General features: G+C 37.9%; 1 protein-coding gene across 1 annotated transcript in view; it reads left to right on the plus strand.

Annotated features, from left to right (window-relative positions):
• LOC129770295 (high affinity cAMP-specific and IBMX-insensitive 3',5'-cyclic phosphodiesterase 8) overlaps positions 1 to 21592 on the plus strand; it is a 495796-nt gene extending 474204 nt beyond the window's left edge. Inside the window, exons 16-18 of the mRNA XM_055773030.1 lie at positions 17443 to 17665; positions 17728 to 18156; positions 18221 to 21592. Coding sequence (XP_055629005.1) covers positions 17443 to 17665; positions 17728 to 18156; positions 18221 to 18381 — 813 coding nt within the window. The 3' untranslated portion in view covers positions 18382 to 21592. The remainder of the gene's footprint in view (positions 1 to 17442; positions 17666 to 17727; positions 18157 to 18220) is intronic.
• Positions 21593 to 22111: the final 519 nt, after the last annotated feature.

Raw genomic sequence — 22111 nt, forward strand, 5'->3', positions numbered from 1 at the left:
GTTTGTTGATGTGTTGTGATGCGAACCGATGTGGTGTACGGTTTGAACGAGAATGATCGTTACGGCAGCGGAGCGGGGATTTTTAAGCTGACTGGCTGGCTCGAGAATTACGCATGTGTGAGACGGCGACCAATTTTTCGTTCATTTTTTTCTTTTTCCTTTCCAATCGTGCTTCATTCTATTTCGCTGCTGCTCTGGTTGCCCGTTTTGGTCGGTACGATTTGAGGAGCACAAAATGAACCAATCAAAAATGGGCACATAGTGAATTTTGAGAATGCTTGATATTTCACAATTATTCAATTATTTATCTCAAGAAAAATGAAATGTTATTCGTTATGATAGATGCGTAGATATATTTCCTATCAATTGATGCAAAAACCTTTGCGATCTATTGAGAAATGCTCGAGTTATAAGCGTTCCAAATCTTGCATTTTTTCCTACTTGTTCAGTGCCTAGATTTCCATTTCACCCCCTATATCTTCCGGTTAGACGTAGTCCTACGTCAAAAATACCATCGCTAACTGGCAACGCAAATGGAACGAAGATGAATTGGGCCGGTGGCTTCACTCGATTATCCCTAAGGTTAGCCTCAAACCATGGTTCAAAAGTCTGGACTTGAGTCGGGACTTTATTCGCACATTCTCCCGACTCATGTCCAATCACTGTTCGTTAGACGCGCTACTCTTTCGTTTCAATCTGGCCGGCAGCAATATCTGCGTTTGTGGCCGAGGTTACCACGACATCGAACACGTTGTTTGGTCGTGTGAGGTGTATCTTGATGCCAGATCGAATTTAGAGAACTCCCTTCGGGCTAGAGGAAGGCAGCCCAATGTGCCGGTGAGAGATGTGTTGGCTCGGTTAGACCTTGATTACATGTCCCAAATATATGTTTTCCTTAAATCTATCGATGTTCGTGTGTGATTATCCTTATATCCTTATACCCTCCATTTCTTCCTTTGTGAGTAATTGGTCCGCTTCCTATAAACAGAAGAATGAAATGTAAATTCACAACTGATGTACGAATAGATTTAAGAATTGAGTGTGTGTGATTATCAACATTGTAATAATTTCCTTATACCCCATCCTTTTCCTGAGAAAATGTCACCCTTTTAATCTCGAGTCCACCACGAGTAATCGGTTTCCCACATTACTAACCATAGATTTAAGAAAATTGTTCATATATATAGTTTTAAAAATATATTTAAGATTTCGGCTCCTTTAAACTTATGTAACTGAGCCTGTAAAAATAAACGAATTTATAAAAAAAAAAAAAAAACACTGGTCCCGAGACCATGCAAATTATAAAAAACACAAATACAACCAATGCACTGGCCAATGAAATGAAAACCTAAACACAGAACATGCAGGAAAAACGATTCCGAATGGTCATAACTCGAACATTTCTTTATAGATCGGAAAGATGTTTGCATCAATTGATGGGAAATATTTCTACGCGTCTATCACAATTAATAAAATGTTATATTCCATTAGATAAACAGTTGAATAACTGTAAAATGTCAAGCGTTATCTGAACGCCCTAACTACCAAGTTTTGATTTGGCCGATTTACGGGTTCCCCTACATAGACTTCAGAATCAATGTACCAATGGGGATCCGCTTTGAAAATATACATGCGAGTAGGGGGTACTTTTGTTCCCACCGAGCTGTGTTTCCCTAACACGGACTTCTAAATCAATGTGCCTGGGGGAATCCGCATTGCAAATATATGCAAGCTGCGAGTACTTTTGTACTCGCTTGTGTTTGTGCAGACCGGAATATGTTTCCCTAAAACGTACTTCTTAACTGAGAAGCATGGGAAAATCGCCATTCCAGATATTAGAGGTGAATGAACATTCGCAGATTCCAGAACTACGTACACATGAAAGATGCAATAATTTCAGAGAGAAACGTCAAATACAATGATCGTTTGACAATTCTTCCGCTCAGATAGTTTGGTAGTCCTAGGCATCATATCAAACGTAAAAGAACGGTTACAAATTTACTTGTAACGAAGAACATAATCTATTACAATGCCTGAATTGTTCTTACATGGTAACTGTTCAAACTTTTTACTTACAAAGCAATTATGTTGAATTCAATTGAATTCGAAAATTGTTTCATTCAATCGAAAAATTTAATCAATACAATACAAATTCTTACAACAACAATTTAAGGCAACTGTAGTCCCACGTCAACCTTGCGGTTATATCATAGATATAAGCCACCAATTTTTTTTTCTGCTACCTGCTGCCGTTTTGCGATTGCGTTTGCCACTCGCAGCTTTGCCAGCCAACTCGATCACTTCGACGGCCGAAACTATATAACGCCGGCTAGATGGACTGGTGCACTGGTACTAACGCGCTCGGCCTAGCTACCCTTGCAGAGCAATTGGCGGATACACCTACGGGGAACTGCAGACCAACACGGTTCGAGCGGGATTTTGCCTTTCCCTTCACTTTTCCTCCTTTGCCATGTCCAGGCATGGCTGCTTGTGTTGGTTTGTTGATGTGTTTTAATGCGAAACGATGTGGTGTACGGTTTGGATGAGAATGACGTTACGGTAGCGGAGCGGGGATTTTTAAGCTGACTGCGACCAATGTTTCGTTCATATTTTTTTCTTTTTCCTTTCCTATCGTGCTTCGTTGTATTTCGCTGCTGCTCTGGTTGGCCGTTTTGATCGGTACGATTTGAGGAGCACAAAATAGACCAATCAAAAATGGGCACATAGTGCATTTGGACAATGATTGATATTTCACAATTATTCAATTATTTATCTCAAGAAAAATTAAATGTTTTTCGTTATGATAGATGCGTAGATATATTTCCTATCAATTGATGCAAAAAACATTTGCGATCTATTGAGAAATGCTCGAGTTATAAGCGTTCCAAATCTTGCATTTTTCTCACTTGTCCAGTGCCTAGATTTTCATTTCACCCCCTATATCTTCCGGTTAGACGTAGTCCTACGTCAAAATTAAGAAAAAAGACTTCAATATATATTTAATAAAAAAAATAAAATAAAAATGCAACCATTTTTCGTAATTTTCCTTATTAAATTCGAAATGCGTCAAAATGAAAAAAATGAAAATATGGTGAGTAGCACCATATTTTTATTTTTTGCATTTTTACGACAGAGGTGTATGTGGTATTTCTATTCACTACAAAATGTATGCAATTTTTCATATTGACATAGGACTATGTCTTTGATTTCTATATTACGATTAAAATGAGTATGTTTTCTTCCGATCGCGCTAACCACTCGCTTTCCTCCCCGACGCAACGAGCAATCTTTTTGCGTATATACGGGCGTTAGCTCACAATGTGAGTTGATGCGTAAAATGAATTATTCTCTGTTTACCGATAATAGGCATTTATCAGCTATTGTATTATATGTTGCCCAACCAATCCGTGCTCAATTCACTTTTTGATCGTGTAGGTCTTGCTACTAACAATTTATGTAATTGTGGTTCAGGATGTCATAATATAGAGTTTGGTTATGTAAAAACAAACAATGTTCCGGACAACGTGACAACGAAGAATAAAATGCTATTTTCATCTATAATATATTTGTGTAGTCATAGATTTATTTGCCTTAGGTTTATGTTTATGTAGATCTTAACTATTTAGACTTGCGTTTAAAAATAATACATGATGACTTTTTGTCTTCTTCTGCATAATTGAATAAACAGAAACAAAGGGTAGTGTTGGAAGTCTTTTAAGGGTAATAGCTAAAAGCTAAGAGGATTTAATTTATTTAATAATTCATTTCATATTATTTCATTGACCTCACATTGGTTCCTAACCTCCTTATTTTCTTCTTTTCGGTAAATTTGGTGCCTTAGTGGCCTTTATCTATTTAATAGGAAAATTCATATAATTTTCAAAATCCTGAAGTTGATGATTTACAACATACCTTACGAATGTACTTTCCGTGCAAATTACTAAATTTTCTATAAATATTCCCAATATCTCATCTACCCTTGCTTCTTAATTTCTCACACCTTTCTACAGCTTCTACTATCCGTTTTTTCTCTTATTGTTCTATTTAAGCACGGAAAGTACAACTCGTCAAAAACATTATTTCATTTTGCCGAGGGCAATGCGGATTGATTATTACTCTCCGCAACAGGTAGTAATGACTTTAATGGTATTTTTGTGTACATTTTTCGAACAGAATGTGGTTCCGGATTCTACCACGTTATCTCATGTAACCCGTTTAAAGGATACAAGTTCTTACAGGAAACGGTTTTTTTCAGGGTTTTTTCCGTTTGATGTATCAAAAGAGAAAAATTATAGAAGGTTGCGTCCAAGATACGAACGCATTGTTGACGTAGAACTACGCTGTTATTTTATAGAAGTCACTTGTTTATAACTGCGGATATTATTTTATAATGCTACAAAATTCCAGAACGACACTTACTTTCATGGTGACTAAATAAACGAAATAATATTATATCTTTTTCTGCTAATCTCAACAACCCCGACAAGAGTAGCATTGCTTCATTATTATCAAGATTAGCGCAAATGTAATCCTTGTTGAAGGCAGTTTTGCGACTGGCACGCGAACCCAAGTAACTTATAACATTCCAGCACGACATTCAAGATGCTTGGTATTCCCCAAATATTTTTTGGAGCACAACCTTAACGCCTACTTCGCCATAGCGTCAGTTCAATGCATTGATGCAATGTCAAAGGCACCAGCGAAGCCTTTATGATGACGGAAAACGAACAATGTTAACTGCTTGAAAAAAGACTGAATATTTACCCTAGCGCAAATATTTCCCTCCCGCTATCTCCCCTCCAAGCTTATATTTATCATTATGGCTGCACACGGGAGCAGATACAAATGGGATTTCAGCGTAGCGAAGATAAACTATTTTTACGTACGGGTTATGAAGCACGCACATTCGTACACTTATATCCTTTTTGCGCTCTTCTCAACAGAAGCCCTTTCCATTGATATTGTCTGTCTAGATTAGCTTAGCTGTCATCCTTGGTGGAGAGCACGTAAAAAGGATACAAGAAACGTCCAAATTGAACCCCTAGTGAACTGACAGAAGCCAACATATCGAGTTCCCCACTGACATTTTCCCTTTGTTTTGCCTCGAATTGGGTTCCCCACTGACAGTTCTACTTGAGATTTTCGTAACGAACTTAGCATCAATCATAGCACCCGGCTGGTGGTGAGAGTCTTGCTACCGTCAGGCGAAATCAAATAACAGGCACAATTCCAGAACAATTATTTTCTTGGTGAGTCAACGATAGCCTAGCTTGATGATTCCCCACACAACTGTGTAGCTCAAAACATTGATGCAATGGCGTCAGTTCGATGCAATGATTGCAATGCCAGAGACATCAGCGAGGGAGTAATTTGGTCGCGTCCACAGCTCAGTCTGAAACGAAGACATGGGACGGTGTAAAACAAGGAAGAACAAGCGATGTTCATTGTTTCGTGTCTAGAATGATCCTCAGCGAGATCCACTGTTTATACTCTAGGCAAATATTTCCCCTTCGTTCTTCTTGTTCTCCTTTGTTCACGGAGACTTGAAATCTTAAGATTTCCCCTTCGTTGCTCGTCGATAAGCTGCTCGTTATTGACGGCACGGGTAGAAAAGCTCACAAATCAGCAGAACAAATGTATGGGAAAATGGGAACGCTTATAGTTTTCATGAATTTTAGCCATTTACACACAAGGGGATTGTAATGTACAGCATATCAAAAAAATCTTAGGGAAATTCCGGTTCGTTTGGTATGTTAATCGCCAAAATCCGTTCACGGCCAAAATAGTTATTAACGTTAACTTTATTTGATAAAACCATGACCTGTTTTGTGATTTGGCACCCTTAAAGAAAGACGTAGTTCTACGTAACTCAATTCAAATACATTTAGTATACATAATCAGAGTCCTATGTCAAGATCCCGTCTGTGCCCCTAGGCTCAGACCCATCAACTTTTTTTTTGTTGGGACTCAACCTAGGTTCCATGAAAGATCATGTTTAATAATGATTCCATCAGAGAAAACAATCCCGACATATTTCAATTTTCACAAACAATCCGATAATCATTGTCACGATAAAACGAACGCGCAATAAGTCAAATAATGGATTGAAAGTAACGAAAACATAACGAACCAATATGCTCTTCCGTTAGAAGATTTTTGTTTACCTAATTCATGAATCATCCTATTTTCCTCAGAAGTTTTTTTCTGACAAACAGAAAGTATATAAACATGAAACAGAACTACCCAAACTGATCTCAATTTCGCATTCTATTCGACACTTTGATGTAAATTGCCCCTTAAATACGGATGAATTATATTGACGTTCGATTTGCGACAAGGCGAGGTTGCAACATTTCATAACACGATTGAATTTTAAGTCGGACGGATTTCAGAATGCAAAAGTCGATTTCAATCGAATCGAGTTTCAAATCAATCGGATTGCAAACATGATGAACATGATTAATGTCACTTCGAAAATGTACAAAGCGTTTTTCTAAAAATTTCACAAACGACAAGATCACAAACGAATCTAATATATCAACGAAGAAATTCAGACAACACAGAGATTGACATTAAAAATCGTTGGGAGGTACCACATTCGCCCTAGCTGAGCAAAACTTTCAAAACTGATATTCACGTTGAGTTCTGAAGTTCGGTGAAGAACAATAAATACAATTTCACTTCAAGGTTCATCGTCACTCAATAATGTGCGTCTCATCTTTCAATTCCATGCAGGCTCATACAAGCTGAAAATAGTGCTACTTTTTCTTCACGCTGGATAAAGAGAATGTCACTTCACCTTCGTACAGTCTCGTTTCGTTTCAAGTTTATTTCTTTCGCTCTTAACACTGAAGCGAAGTTATCAAATCGTCAAGTGAAATGAAAATTGAATTGGGCATCGAACCGTATTCATGGAAACTTGTGCAAATTACAATATGAAAGGATTTGCTAGCAGGCGTATTCAGTGGCTGTGAGCCACTGTGGTTGTGTGACTTTAGCGCTATGATTACACTATGATTATGTGCACTGATTACGCCTGCTGGCACATCCTTTCATATTGTCATTTTCATAAGTTTCCGCGAATACGGTTGAAACTGACATACAGCCCATTCGAATGAAAATGAATATAACCCATTCGAGCAGTTGACGATTGAAGTCAAATAAAAGCGTCTGTTTTAAAATTCAAAGGAAAAGACAGCACAAAAGAATAGAATTGAATCGATGTATCAATATGCGTTGTGAATACACATAATCGGAATTGAAATTAGCTGAAGAGAAAGGAAGAAATAGAAAAGACATTTTCCTCTTTAAGTTTCGAGTGGTTGACAAGCCCTGTTTGTAAGTTCGTCAATGAAATAAGTAATAAAGCTGTATTTCAACTTCAGAATAGCGATGCGAGTCGATTGAATGACAACGACGCAATGATGAGCAACCAATACATTGACTACAATGAAGTTCCTGGCGAATCATTTGTTCCCTATTCGTGAACGGTAAAGCAGTTATAATAAAACCGTCTTGAAAACGGCAAGTGCATATTTGTCACCAACGAGACAGCAATTGAATGAAATTAATATTGATCCTCTTATTTTAGTTTTCTAATTTGCGACAAAAATATATTACTTTTTTCACTTCATATTCAATTTGAGGAAATCGAGCATATCATTTACATCAATGAAACACATTGAATCAAGAAAATTAATGTTTTCTTTATTTTTTTAAATTTTATCGGCGATCATTGTCTATATCACACTTACAAACTATAGACGTTCACATTTTCACACACACACACACACTTATTCCAAATCTTTTCATTCATTCGAATGTTTTCAAAACTGCCTTTCGATTTGAAAAGCGATCATTATTTGTTGAACAATTGATCATAAAAGACGAAGGGAAAATTTTTCATTCGAACAACAATATCTCTGTATTGAAAGGTCCTACAGGAACTTTATAGAAATGAAATGGAAGCTGGCTGATAAGACTAATTGGATTTGTTATTAAATTAGCTGGCAAAAAATCTTTGAAAAAACTGAATGAAATCGATCTCTTATTTCTACCCAATTTTTCTTCCCACATAATGTACTCACACCAAGATAAAAATTTATTCGTAAAATATTCCAAAACCTGAAAGATTAAGCTTTAAAATTATGTAGGGGAGGGGGGGTAAAACGGACATTTTAAGAAGAACTTCATTTATATCTTTGGAAACTTATGTTTCGCAAAACTTTGATGCAGTTTCTTGCAACTGAATATACTGTTTCCTACCTAATTAGCCAAAAGTTTTACAAAAAAGTGTTTTTCAATGTTTTTTTACTGAAATTAAAACAGACCGAAAAGTACAACATTTTTTTCAATGCGGGTAATATGGACAGGTTTGTAATGTATGAAGCGTAGAGGTTGATCGAGAGGAATAATGTTATTCAACCAAGGCTCATCACGAATGTCCATTAAATGATTAAAAACCGAATAAATCCACCTAGAAGTGATATCGTGCTTTTCAGCAGTATAAACGGACAGACCCACTCAAACTACTCAAAATGCTTAATATCGAAGCAGCTAAAATTACATCCACACCTGGAATCATGTATGATTTTTGGTTTTTGTTTCCCTTTTCCACTTTTGATCAGTATTCATTGTCATAGGGTGGCTTAAATATTATAGAATAACATGCAGAAGGTGTTCTCATTGACAGAAATCTGAAATTCAAAATGTAACTATACAAATCAACCACCTGTCCATATTACCACCACTGTCCGTATTACCCGCGGTTCCCCTACACCCCATCTTTATGTACTAAAAAAATATTTAATTTGTAATTAAATAAAAATCGGCAATTACTTTTCGAGCAACCCAAAAGTTTTTCATCAAATATCAGCCATTCGAAACATCGAATAAATTGCATTTTAGCTGCTTATTTTGAGGCCTGAAAGTTTTGTTTACACTCTGGCACAGAACTTACAAATGATTCGAAAATCGGCTTTTACCAGCCATAAAAAAATATCGGCTATAAGTATTGTGTCGAGTGATGAGACGCGGTGCTTTTTCGGAAACGGTATACCAAACTGCAGGTATGAAATCACCTGAATCACAATAAAGCTAAGGTGTTCAGCACTAGTTAGAAGATTATTGGGGAGAGAACGCTAGTTCATCGGTTGTTGAAGGAATGTTCATGCGATGTTCATTGTTTCGTGTCTAGAATAACACCACCGTATATTGCCAACACTGTACACACTTTATCCTTCTCTAACCCTTTCAATGATTCCAATTGCCGGACCAAGGAATTACACTTTTACCTCACCGGGATAACGGGAGAGCTCCCCGTGGAGAATTAATTTCCAGGACCCTTCCAATTTCCATTACGAATCTAATCCCTAACTTCCGCTGGCAATCCTTGCGCTACTGATGAATAGCACTGCTGCGGAGAACGAGAGGAAGAAGCTCCGAAAGGACCACCAATTTAATCTGATGGCCGCTGTCGGCACCACACGAGTATAATGATTGTGTTCGTTTTGTGTGTGTTCAACATGTGGATTTCCGGCAGGGTAGCTGTTGTGCACGCTGAATACACAATATATATATTTACAATATATTTACAACCCGGTTCACTCCAGTTTCCATTCAGCGAGGAAAATTAGTTTTCCTCTTTTTTTTGCCTTACAAAACATTTCAAGGCACCATATCCAGGAGAACCGATTCAATCGCATACGTTCAATCAGTGTGGGATGTCAGCCCGCCTAAAGCCCACTTCCATTGGCAAACCCGCCCGGGGATGTGAAATTATAACCGAAAGGTGAGCGTTATTATTTTGTGTCATACGATGCCGTACGGGTGAAATTCAGGTAACATCACACCGCCCATCTACAAGGCAATGACTGTTACCATAATTGTTGATAATTAACCCATTTCGTGCGTTGCTGTCGCACGCGCTCTTGATGCGTATAATAATGTCAATAATTATGATTTTTTTTTTCTCAAAATATATTTTTTATTAAGGCACATGTGGCGTTAGCCTGACGGGGCCGGGAGTCCAATATTTTGACAATTTTTGTCTTACAACTATGTTAGCAATATGTAACCGATTACTCGCGGTCGGCTCGAGGTTAGTATTACAAGTGTTCTCGTAATTGGGATGTTGCTGTCTCCAATGCTCTGTACGTGTGCCCGACACGGGATACTTCCTATTGGGATGCAGCTGACCATTAATCAGCAACGCCCCCCTAGTCTGTACCTCATATCTAGCGTGGTGCGTCTTTCTCGACTCGAGGAATCCAGGATAGAATGGTCACTAGCCGGCGCAATCATCAGCTTGTGTAGAGTTGTCATGAGCGATAAAACCTTTGGCTCTTGTTGAATCATCAGTGGACTGCACAACCTTCGGCCCGTGTATCTGTAAAGAGTGTGTGTATGTATTGCCGCGTAAAAGTTTATCGATCGGATAGGAAGGATATGAAACAGGGACACAACGAAGGAAACATCATTAAACGTTGACATCGGCGTTTCTGAGGAACAGGTATAGATGAAGCAGAAGATCAGGATCACGGCTACCTAAGATATCCCGGACGGGGATATCCGATTGTCTGTCTTGTGCTCTCAGTGCTCTAGAGAGCTGAGAGCGAGCAGCATGGAACCGGATACACGACCAGACAACATGCTCGATGTCGTGGTAGCCATCGCCACAATCACAAAGATTGTTTGCTGCGAGCCCAATGCGATAGAGATGCGCGTTTAGGTTGTAGTGATTGGACATGAGCCGAGATATCACGCGAATGAAATCACGACCTACATTCAATCCCTTAAACCAAGCACTCGTCGAAACCTTAGGGATAATCGTGTGTAACCAACGACCGAACTCATCTTCACTCCACATGCGCTGCCAACTAACGAGTGTGTCCTGACGAGGAATGTGAAAAAATTCATTATATGCAATTTGCCTTTCAAAAAGTATGCCTTCTGAAGCGCCCACCTTAGGCTAGCGAGTCCGCTTTCTCATTCCCCGGAATCGAGCAATGAGAGGGAACCCATGCTAAGGTAACCTTGAATAATTTTTCTACCAAAACACTCAATAGATGTCTTATTCTTGTTAGGAAATAAGATGAGCGTTAATCAACTTTCATTGAGCGGATTGCCTCTATTGAGCTGAGACTGTCTGAAAAAATAAAATAATGGTCGATGGGCAGTGTTTCAATGATCCCTAGAGCATAGTATATCGCACCCATTTCTGCGACATACACGGAACAAGGATCTTTGAGTTTGAAAGAGGCACTGGAATTTTCATTGAAGATGCCGAAGGCAGTGGACCCGTTTATGTATGAACCGTCAGTAAAGAACATTTTATCAGATCCAACTTTCCCATATTTTTCCGAAAATATCGACGGAATAACATTGGAGCGTAGGTGATCTGGTATTCCATGGATTTTTTGTCGCATGGACAGATCAAAAAGGAATTGCAAAAGTATGGGAAGCAAACTTGGTTGGAGATGCCTGGTGAAGGGTGCACTTCATGGGTAAGGTACTCATGGTATAAAGACATAAAACTTGACTGAGGAGTCAGTTGTAGTAGATTTTCGAAGTTATCAATCACCAATGGATTCATGATCTTGCAACGAATGAGAAATCTGTAGGATAATTCTGTGAACCGAAGAGTAAGCAGGGGTACTCCTGCCAAAACTTCGAGACTCATCGTATGTGTCGAATGCAAACACCCCATGGCTATACGCAAGCAACGATATTGTATCCTCTCCGGCTTGAGCTTGTATCCTCTCCAGCTTGATTACAAATATGAAAATATGGAAATGTTTCGAATGCACGCCTTATCGAATTGGTCTTGGAATCAGCTACAGGGTTGTGTGAAACTTTACATATGTACAGACAAATATTCATTGATCAACATTTCGATAACAGCACCTACATAAACATTATCCAAACTGACATAATTTTCCTAATCGAACTGAACATAAATAAAAGGAAGGAAAATTAGTGAAAAACATCATACCGTACTTCTGTGTACTTATATATATACTAGCTGACCCGGCAAACTTCGTCCCGCCCACAATTGCTTTTCTGATTTAAATAATTTCGAACACTCACGCACTCATATTCGCAGTATATAATTTCTTTCTTGACATATACACCTGACGCAGACTGATACACATCAATCTTGATACTGACCGTTGCTGCGTTCTTGAGTCAAATCGTGAGGAACGGACACCAAATCGTTTTTATTTATAGGTCTCATAAAGGTCTTCGGTCTTCGAAGTGAAAGGAGCTGAGTGGTATTCACACAACTGGAAAAAAATAGTATAGTTTTAGGGAGTAAAAACTTGAAAATACTGGAAAAATAAAAAAGTTGCATTAAACTGTGGAAATAAATAAAAAAAATGCTGAAGTTTTTTTTCCCTTTCGCTGGTTTGCTGGTATGTTCGAAAAAAACTGATAATATACAGGAAAAACTGGAAGGTTGGCAACTCTGATCATGGCACAAACGAGAACGATAGAAGTCTGTTTCGGTTAGTATTAAGTGTACTGGCTAGCAGTGAACCAAAACGTCATGATCGCTTGCGGTGCTCGAAGTTTTTATTCTTCTTTACCTCTCATTGGTTACATTTCAAACCAATTACCTGCTTCAAACACCATGCAATCAACAGGCATCGTTTCTAGCTTTGTTTATTCACTTGGTGTAACAAAAGTGAGGAAAGTAGCATGACCCATTGTGGTTCATTGAATGTTGACAGATTTCCAAACACTGGTACGCTTCAGACGAAGGTGATTGATTATTACTGAGCACACTACTAGAAAACAAGTTTTCCGAGTCAAATTCAAGCTCGGATATTGTAGTAGTGTGCGTAACCAGCGGAATAAGATCGTCAGCTCGAGATGAAACTGCACGGAATTGTGCCTTTCCATAAAGTTGGGTATATTTATCGCACAACCAGAACAAATTCTGTTTATGCATCAGCATCGCACGCGTAACACCACAGGAGCATGACTCATGCGGAAATTAACACCAGAATAACCACGAGAGACAACATATTCATAGCCCGTGATTCCACTTTGTAAGTTCACCGCCTTTATCCTCGGAAAAACTTGACCTAAACTATCGCCCTTGAGAAAGACCATCTTGGTCGCCGCCACCGACTGGTTGCGATTTGGATGACTGTTAAATCGTGAATAGATATTTTGGCGTGTGTAACTTTGTACTATCAAAATTATGTTTGTAATAGGGAATGCATGTTCATTATCGAGCATATTACAGTATCTTGAACTAATAATTATCTATTACGATTCAGCAAATACATGGAAAGATCCACTGATTCATTCAGAGGATCTTTTCGTGTGTTCTCTAGCAAAGCGTTCGTTACGAATTTACTTTCACTCGTTCGTTCCCAGCTGAGTTTAGTTCGATGCGCAACTCTTACAAATCTATCCTTAAGGTAAATGTACCAACAGTTGCGGGAGCTAACATTGTACCTATATTTGTGGTATCCATTGATCTTCAGTTGTACAACGTCATCGCACAACTTGTAGGCACAAAAGGAAAAAGATTCAGCACGATTCAGGGATCACGCTAATTTGGTAGTCCTACGGCAACTTTGCGATTGTATCTCAGATATAACCCATCTCTAGTTTTTTTCTTCCATGTAATTATTTATTGCTATCGCAACTATATTATCACTGGTTTTGACAGCCACTTTTGACGTAGGACTACGGCTTTCATTAACACTCCTATACTCGCGCATTGGTCTGTCAGACCGAGAAATCAATAATTCGTTCATTTCTCAGAAAATATCAACACTACGACTTTGCGATTCTCTCTAGCTTCATTATGCGTCGTTCGTCATCGTTTAGCGTATCGCATGTGTTGGAACAAAGGGGACGTGTGCCACTTTTCTACCACTTTCGGTCTGACACACCGACGCGAGTATAGGAGTAACTTTTTTGGACAAGTTGATTTCAGTTCCTTTTTGTAACTGGATTGAACGGATCCATATATTAACTATTCGTCGTTAGAGTCATACGTTCAAAAGCAAAATATAAATGTTTGACTTTCGTATAGTTATTCGCTAAATATAATGGTCATACATATACACACTCGTGAAAGAATTTCACTGGTGGAAGAATAGTAAACAGTAAACTATAAACTAATCGGTGACTTATGGTAATTTTGAACAGTTACAGTTTCGGGGATATTTTTTTATAATGGACAATATCAACAAGAAAACAAGAAAAAGAAAAGGAAGTTCCTAGAAATCATTTCATATCATCTTTTAATGCCCATCTATAAAAAGACATTAATTCTTAGTTTACCAAGGATACAGAGACGAAGAATATGCAAACTTTATATTCCAGAACCTTTATCATCTGGCAATTATCTGGAAGGTCGTTATACATTCTTCTCTTCGATAAAAGACCCGAAAAATACGCAACAACTGCATGAAATGTATAAAATATGTTTGTTACGAGTATGCAGTATGCTATGTATGCACAATCGATTCATACGTTTTTATGTTATTTTATAACTCTTTATACTTCCATTAATTGTATTCAGTTGCTTACTTTTGATTAATAACAGTGAAAAATTTGAATTTCGTTATTTGTGTTGGAGTATCGAAAATTACTCTGTTTTGAGGAGGCTGAATTAGAAGACTATTAAAACATAATAAAGACGAAGGAAACATATTTTTTTGAGTTTTTTCATTCAATCATACCTTCTTCTTCAAATAAATGTCAATAAAGCCTGAAAAATACACAATGTCAACATTACAGAGAAGTTCAATTTTCGGTCTGTGACACCGTGCGCGAGTATACGTGTTATGATTTTGCACGCGAGTACAGGAGGGTTAAGGGTGACAAATCAGAAAAAAAGTCACGTTTTCATGAAATAAAATTAACGTTAATAACTATTTTAGCTGTTAACGGATTTTGGCGATTTGAATACTAATCGAATCGGAAATTCTCTAAGATTTATTTGATATGCTATACATTACAATCCCATAGTCTGTAAATGGTTTAAACTGATGAAAAGTGGAAGCATTCCCATTTTTCCATACATTTGTTCTGTCCACTTGTGTGCTTACCTAACCGTGCTGTCAATAACGTGAAACTTATGCAGCCGCGAGAATAGAAACAACGAAGGGGATAACGAAGAGAGAGTATTTACGTCGTAAGCTCCACCCTTGCACAATAATTACGCTGTCGCTAGCGTATAAATATTGCATCTCCGCTGAGGAAAGCTCTCGCTTCCCGTTTGGCAAGCAATATCGTTGCCGGCGAGCGTCGAGCGAGAGTGAATCGTCTTTCTCATTCTGTGTTATCTTACTTTCCCCTCAAGCTGTGGAGGTGAGCTCACAATAGAAATGGTTCTTCTGCTGGAATACTATTTGTGATTTAGTTTCACGTTTCAATCGCAAAACTGTCTCCACCAAGGATGATTTTTTTTCAATCAATTTATTTGCAAGTCTCAATCGCATAAGCTTTGCGGAGCCGCTAATTCAAAACTTGTTTACAGAAAATTTCATTTTCATTCTATAATAGTAGGATTCGATCGAATACTAGCGGTTTACTTGAGGTTAGAAGGGCAACATTTTTTGTGGAACAGGTCAGGTTAGGGGTATGGATAAGTGGTACCGTTATCTTAACCGAGGGCTGCCACACGTATTGCAGTATTGTGCATAATGACCAGAGATAGCATTTGGTGTTCGACTGGCTGTCAAGGGTGGGCAACCGGGAGATGAGGGGATAAGGATGACTTCTACGCAATACAACTGCAAATGCACCCCACCAAGCAAACGTCTCTTCTGGTCAATAATACTAACAAAAGGGTTAATTTCGAGAAGAGTGCTAAATGATTAGAGGTGTATGTATATTAAGTCGCTTCAATCCAGTGTTTGGCTTTGGTTGTACGGCGTCGTGCACAAATTACGTAACGCTAAAAATCCGGATTTTGGAACCCCCTCCCCCCTCCCCTACGTAACGCAATTTCCTATCTCCAATACACAGAAAGTAACGAAAGTAAGTTCACCATTTTTGATTAACAAAATGCACGCGCTTTCTGAAATAAACCACGTTAAAAGTTATGACTTTATAGTTTACTTTTTCCTCCAGTTCAATTCTGTGAGAAAAAATTACCGGAAAAACGTGCTTTAATCAACAAAATGTATGAATTTGTTAAATTTTATGAACAAAATGCCGTGATTCTGCAAGCTATTTTATCTGTGTAAGTCATTTTCGTGTACGATACAAAAAATCTGGCACACCTGTAGTATATGTCAAACCACGTTGACAACACCCTAGATTTTTTTTTGCAAATGCTTATAGCGAATTCGTTTTTAAACCTGAGTCAGTTCCAAACTGACTCTATAATAAAAAAAACGTTTTCAGTTTCACGAATCAGCGGTTTGTTGGTGTGCGTTATATAGTCTGATTTGTTTATATTTGTGATGACAAATGTATAGTTTCGACGTCTGATGGCGATATTAGTGCTTGGGAGGTAAATTATTCTCTACCAGATCAGAAGGGCCAAGTGCAGTGTAAAAATATAAAAGTTTGAATGAAAATTTCTACTTCATATTGTTTGATTACCTAACACAAGTAGTACTGATACTCACTTAACCTTTTGTCGATGTGTTTCCTGTTTGTTTCACAAATAATTGCTATTATAATATAAAACCATCATCAGACACAGTTTTCGTCCAATATGTTTTTTGCAATTTCGGAAAAAACCTCTTATTTTATCACATGAAATGAAAAACTGATACGTTAAAGTAAATTTTCATTCATAACATTGATTTTGAAAGCATGTTTTTTTCCACCTGAATATACATCATTATTTTCGCCTCCCAATAAAAGCACACGTAGCTTAATGCCGTCTACGCGAATATATTCTTCAAAATCAGAATCCGAATTGGATTACGATTCCAATAATACAAAAGCAAAAGCAGCAGGTTTTCCATTTTCATAGTCTTTATTTTTAGATTTTACAAAACAATACTCGGAACTTGACAGTTCAGTATAGTTGTATTGGTATACCCAGCCGGGTGCTATGATTGATGCTAGGAGCGTTAGCAAAATCTCAAGCAGAACTGTCAGTGGGATACCCAATTCATATGAAAACAAAGGGAAAATGTCAGTGGGATACCCAATATGTTGGCTCCTGTCAGTTCAATGGGGGTTCTCTAAAGACGTCACCCGGCTGGGTATACCCGAGCGCGAACCCGAGAAACATCTCAGTGCGAAATTAAAAATTATGTAGAAATGAAGTCTTTACCCCTTTACCCCAAAGAATGTCAGTTTTCATTATTCAATTATTTATAACATGAAAGTTTAGTAATTTTACATTTAAAAATGAAGTGTTCGGAATTTGAGACTGTTCAGAATTTGAGACAAAACGGTACTTAGATATAAAGATTCAACTGTTATTTCCACCTTTTGTTCTCTATTGTGTAGGCCACAGCCTGCTATATTCAGCAGCTCTCGTCGCGCGAGATCAAGGTGATGGATCGTCTGGACGAGGCCACTGCCCTGATTGCCGCAGCAACCCATGACATAGACCATCCTGGCCGCTCGTCGGCCTTCCTGTGCAATTCGGACAACATGCTGGCCCTGTTGTACAACGATATCTGCGTGCTGGAATCACACCATGCCGCTACCACCTTCCGGCTAACGATGGGTAATCGGAACGCCGGTTTCTACCTTCAACTTGTGATATATCATATTGCTTTCATCTTTCAGATGACGACAAGATCAACATCTTCAAACATTTGGACAGGGAAACGTACAAGCTGGCCCGCTCGGTCATCATCGATATGATCCTGGCGACGGAAATGACTCGACACTTCGAGCATCTGGCCAAGTTTGTGAGCGTCTTCGGGACGGAAGTGGACGCCAAGGAAGCCACCCATGATAACGACGACAATCAGATCCTGGTCCGACGGATGCTAATCAAATGTGCGGATGTGAGTAACCCAACCAGACCGCTCAAGTTCTGCGTCGAGTGGGCGCGCCGAATAGCGGAAGAGTACTTCACCCAGACGGACGAGGAGAAGCGAAGGAACCTACCGATCGTGATGCCGATGTTCGACAGGACCACCTGCAGCATATCGAAGAGCCAGATTGGATTCATCGAGTACATCATACACGACATGATGGACACCTGGAACAGTAGGATCGATTTGAACAATGAACACAGTTTGCACAACTCTAATGTTCTGATTCATTATCGTAGGTTTCATCGAGATGCCAGAAATCATCCGTTACATGGAGCAGAACTACTCCAAGTGGAAACTGTTCGAAGAGCAGGGCATCAACACGCTGACCGACATCAAACGGAAGCAGCTCACGCTCAACAGCGAGGCGGCCGGTACGACCTCGGTTGAGGAGCTTTAGGATTGTTTTCTTGAAGGAATGTGGATGATTAGGGTTAACGATACATTTGTTCATTTTTAAGTTTCAGTTCATGTTACCTATAAACCCTCTGTGTAAACTGTTGTGAAGTGTTGCAGTCGAAGACTATGCCGAATGTTATAATGTGTGAACTCAATTCTCTATTGAAAGGCATATATTTAAATGTTCCGATGATTTAACTACGTCTTTGAACCGTTTACTTTGACGAAGGATGTTAAGTGTTATCAACTATATCTAAGGGGCTCAAAATAAAAGGGGTGTAAGTGACATCATCGATTTCTCTCCATCGGCTCTCTCTTTTGTTCATAACTTAGCTGCAAACACATTCTCAGCTGTATTTAACAATGTGAAAGATAGGTCAAAACCAGAGATGCCAGGTTTAAAGACATGTCTTCAACAATTTTGTCATTTGACTTACTGGAAGTCATTTGACTTACTGTGAAGACATTTTGAAGACATTATGAAATATGTGAAGAAATTTCAGAGCGATAGTGTACATAGATTCTTTGGAGATATTAGTTCCATCAAATGTCAACTATTGGCCGAAAATATCGTCAAAAAAAATTAGGACTTTTGTTTCAGTGTCATTTGCGCTCGAGAATTCGAATGATTGGGACATTGTATTTCTATTATTTCGGGCCTATACTATACAATAGATTAATTTAGATCTTTCAAACGATCACTTCACAAATCGAAGGTTTTCCGGTTACATAAAATTTCAATAATTAGTTTCATAGATATGGTTTGAGTTACAACCCAAGCTGAACCAAAGCTGAGTTATAACCAAAGCAGAAATACACGAATTGTGTTTTTACAGTTCCGTTTTTGTGAAAAAACTGGAGCTATATTCAATCAATTAACGGTTTATCAAGCCAATTATCATTTCGAAACTCATAAAATTTAGTTCACAGTTGATGATGATTGAAATGAACCTCAAAACTTCAAAATAAGTTTAATGAAATGCGCTATATAACAACACCAATTAGAACAAACATTGATTAAGCTATCAAAATTTGTTCAAAAGTAAGTTATGAATTTTAGTTCCGATAAGATGGTGAAGACATTTGAAGACACTTTTTCGTACCATTTGAAGACATTTGGAAAAATCACCTGGCATCCCTGGTCAGAACCGAGATGGAAAATGTAAGGTGGGAATGTTTTTGAATCTGTAACGTCACAGATTTTGTTTATGTGTGTTACTTTTCTTATAATAGCCCACTACACGAGATAAAAATTGTTATTAATTGTGAAAATAATCAGATGGAATGAACGAACCAGTTTTTTTGTTTAAACAATGCTAGCGTTCAAAATCATAAGGGCCCAACTGACATTTCAGCAGAAACTGAAATTTTAGTATTATTGAGGTGGTCTAAACTTAATTTCAATTCAATTTTACTTCTCATCACGTCGACCAAAACCAACTTCTTTCAACGTTATTCGTTGACACATTCAATTTTGTATCATTTGAGTAACTGACTGTTATGCCTGCTATGTGAACTTCCTATCTTCCTGGTTACTAATGCAATCAAAGTTTAACACAACCGAAACCAGTGAATCTTCCTACCTTCTATTCTTCATCTCGGGTCAGAGCCTCATCTATCGTATTCTATAGAAAACTCAAATTGGATCGTTTTTGCAGTAGAGTTATTTACTAAAGAAAAAGTTGATGAAGGTAAATCGATCAAGTCACTTACACCCCTTTCCTTCTGAGCCCCTCGACTAAAGAAGAAGTCGTTGCGAGATAACCTGTGGTCACATTCAACAACTACTTTTTGTATTCTACACTATCACTGAACTTCATTATCTAATGCTTAGAAAGCAAACGCATAGGAATGTTTCAAGTTCGATAACCACTTGATCGGAAACCGGTTCAAACAATGGGGCATCGGTTATATGCTCTCAGGTTGATCATACTGACCACGAGAGGATGCTAATTTATCTGGCTAGAAGCCAGAAAAAATCAGCGTTTCAATAAGCCTACATTATAACCCAAATCTACAGCTTTTTCGTCTTCCAGTGATGCTAACGAACGCATCCGTCTTTGAACAACTATTTATTTTAAAAGATGCCTAAATCCACCTATGGAATGAGTGATGTCGCAACTGTTACAATAGTTAAATGTTAAAATATATGTCATTTAGAATGAACACACAATATTAGGAAATGTTTACAGCAGATCTATCAAAAATCAAATGATTTTAAATTGCCGTATCAATGAATTTCTCGGCAGCCCCAAAAATGTGGCTGATTGAATGTTTGCAGGGTCTAAACTAATTATACATATATACTACACAAGTGTACTAAGTGGCTTATTCACTGAATTAGAAGAAGAAGAAAAAATTACCGTAAAACCGTTCAAAAATGTGTTTGATGAAACTAATATGAAACTAGGAATCAAGAGTTAGAAGAAGAACAATTGTCGTTCTGTCCAATCACTTAGTGTAGAATATGTTTTAAATGTCTTACTTTCTAGCTAACAAAACCACAACCTTGAATGGTTGACAACAATGGTTTCTCAATCAATCCATTAACGTGCAAATGGAAATGAACAAACAAATGACACACAAAAAAAACACGGCATAGACTAATATCTGATTACTACTATTTACGAAGAATAGAACAAAACCCATTCACACTATCTTCGATATGCGGGCCATATCACTTTTTTTTTTACACTAATCTTATTGTATTCATTGATTGAGCAGAATAGGAGAGCAAGGAAGATAGCAGCAGCAGCATTATCAAATTTCTAACGGAATGTTAACTGATTATAAGTATACACGCAAATACGTAACGTGACGTCACGCGAATCAATCACTTTCACGTGAAGGTGAAGGCAAAAAAAAATGTTCACTTAACAATCGGCCAACTCAAAACTTCATACCCACACACACAAACACAAATATAACTATAGTTTACTGTATTCAGAATGGATCGTTGTAAATTAGATACTAATATTTAAATTATATTTACCTACTGTATATTCGACGGTTTTGGAAATTGGAACCGTGTGGGCAACCAAACGATGGGACATAGTGAGAATATTAAATGTTAAACTGAATCTGAAATCCAATTGAAACCTAGCTAACATTTACGGGGCAAAGAAGCTACACAAATCGTAGCAGAATCAATGCAAAACCAATGCTGTCGGATGTTACACTGAAGTTCTGAATGAAGAATGACAAACAATGAAGTCTTGGTGGAGTTGAGAGTTTAATTCTTAAAAATATCACCATCCGCCTTCTACACCGATCAAAGCGCTCCGGTTCAGTACTCCGCCCAATACCTCTCTATCCGATAGTTGACCAGAATGTAACTGGAACATCATAGGCAGGGTTGCCAATAATATTTTTCAAAAAACTGGAAGATTGCTCTTAAAAAACTGGAGGAAAACTGGATCTGTAAAACCATTTTATTTTAGGAAGATCGGCTATGATTTATCTAAAATGATTTTTTTACCCATTCAATGCTTGAGAAATAGAATTTTCCTTGAAGCTTCGTGTAGTGTTTATATGTAGTTCATAAAACTATAACTGTAATTACATTCCATTCTTTGTTCTACGAGGCTTTAACATTTGCAGTTCATTCGCCTCTAGTAACTGTTATTACTGTAAAACAATATTTTAAGGACGGTTTTTTACGGACATAACTTGAAGTGTCTCGTATTTATAGCTTCATGTCCATAAAACCGCTGATAGAAGATCGTCGCAAA

Source organism: Toxorhynchites rutilus, chromosome 2 (assembly GCF_029784135.1).
Source record: "Toxorhynchites rutilus septentrionalis strain SRP chromosome 2, ASM2978413v1, whole genome shotgun sequence".
In the NCBI taxonomy this organism is placed as follows: Eukaryota; Metazoa; Arthropoda; class Insecta; order Diptera; family Culicidae; genus Toxorhynchites; species Toxorhynchites rutilus.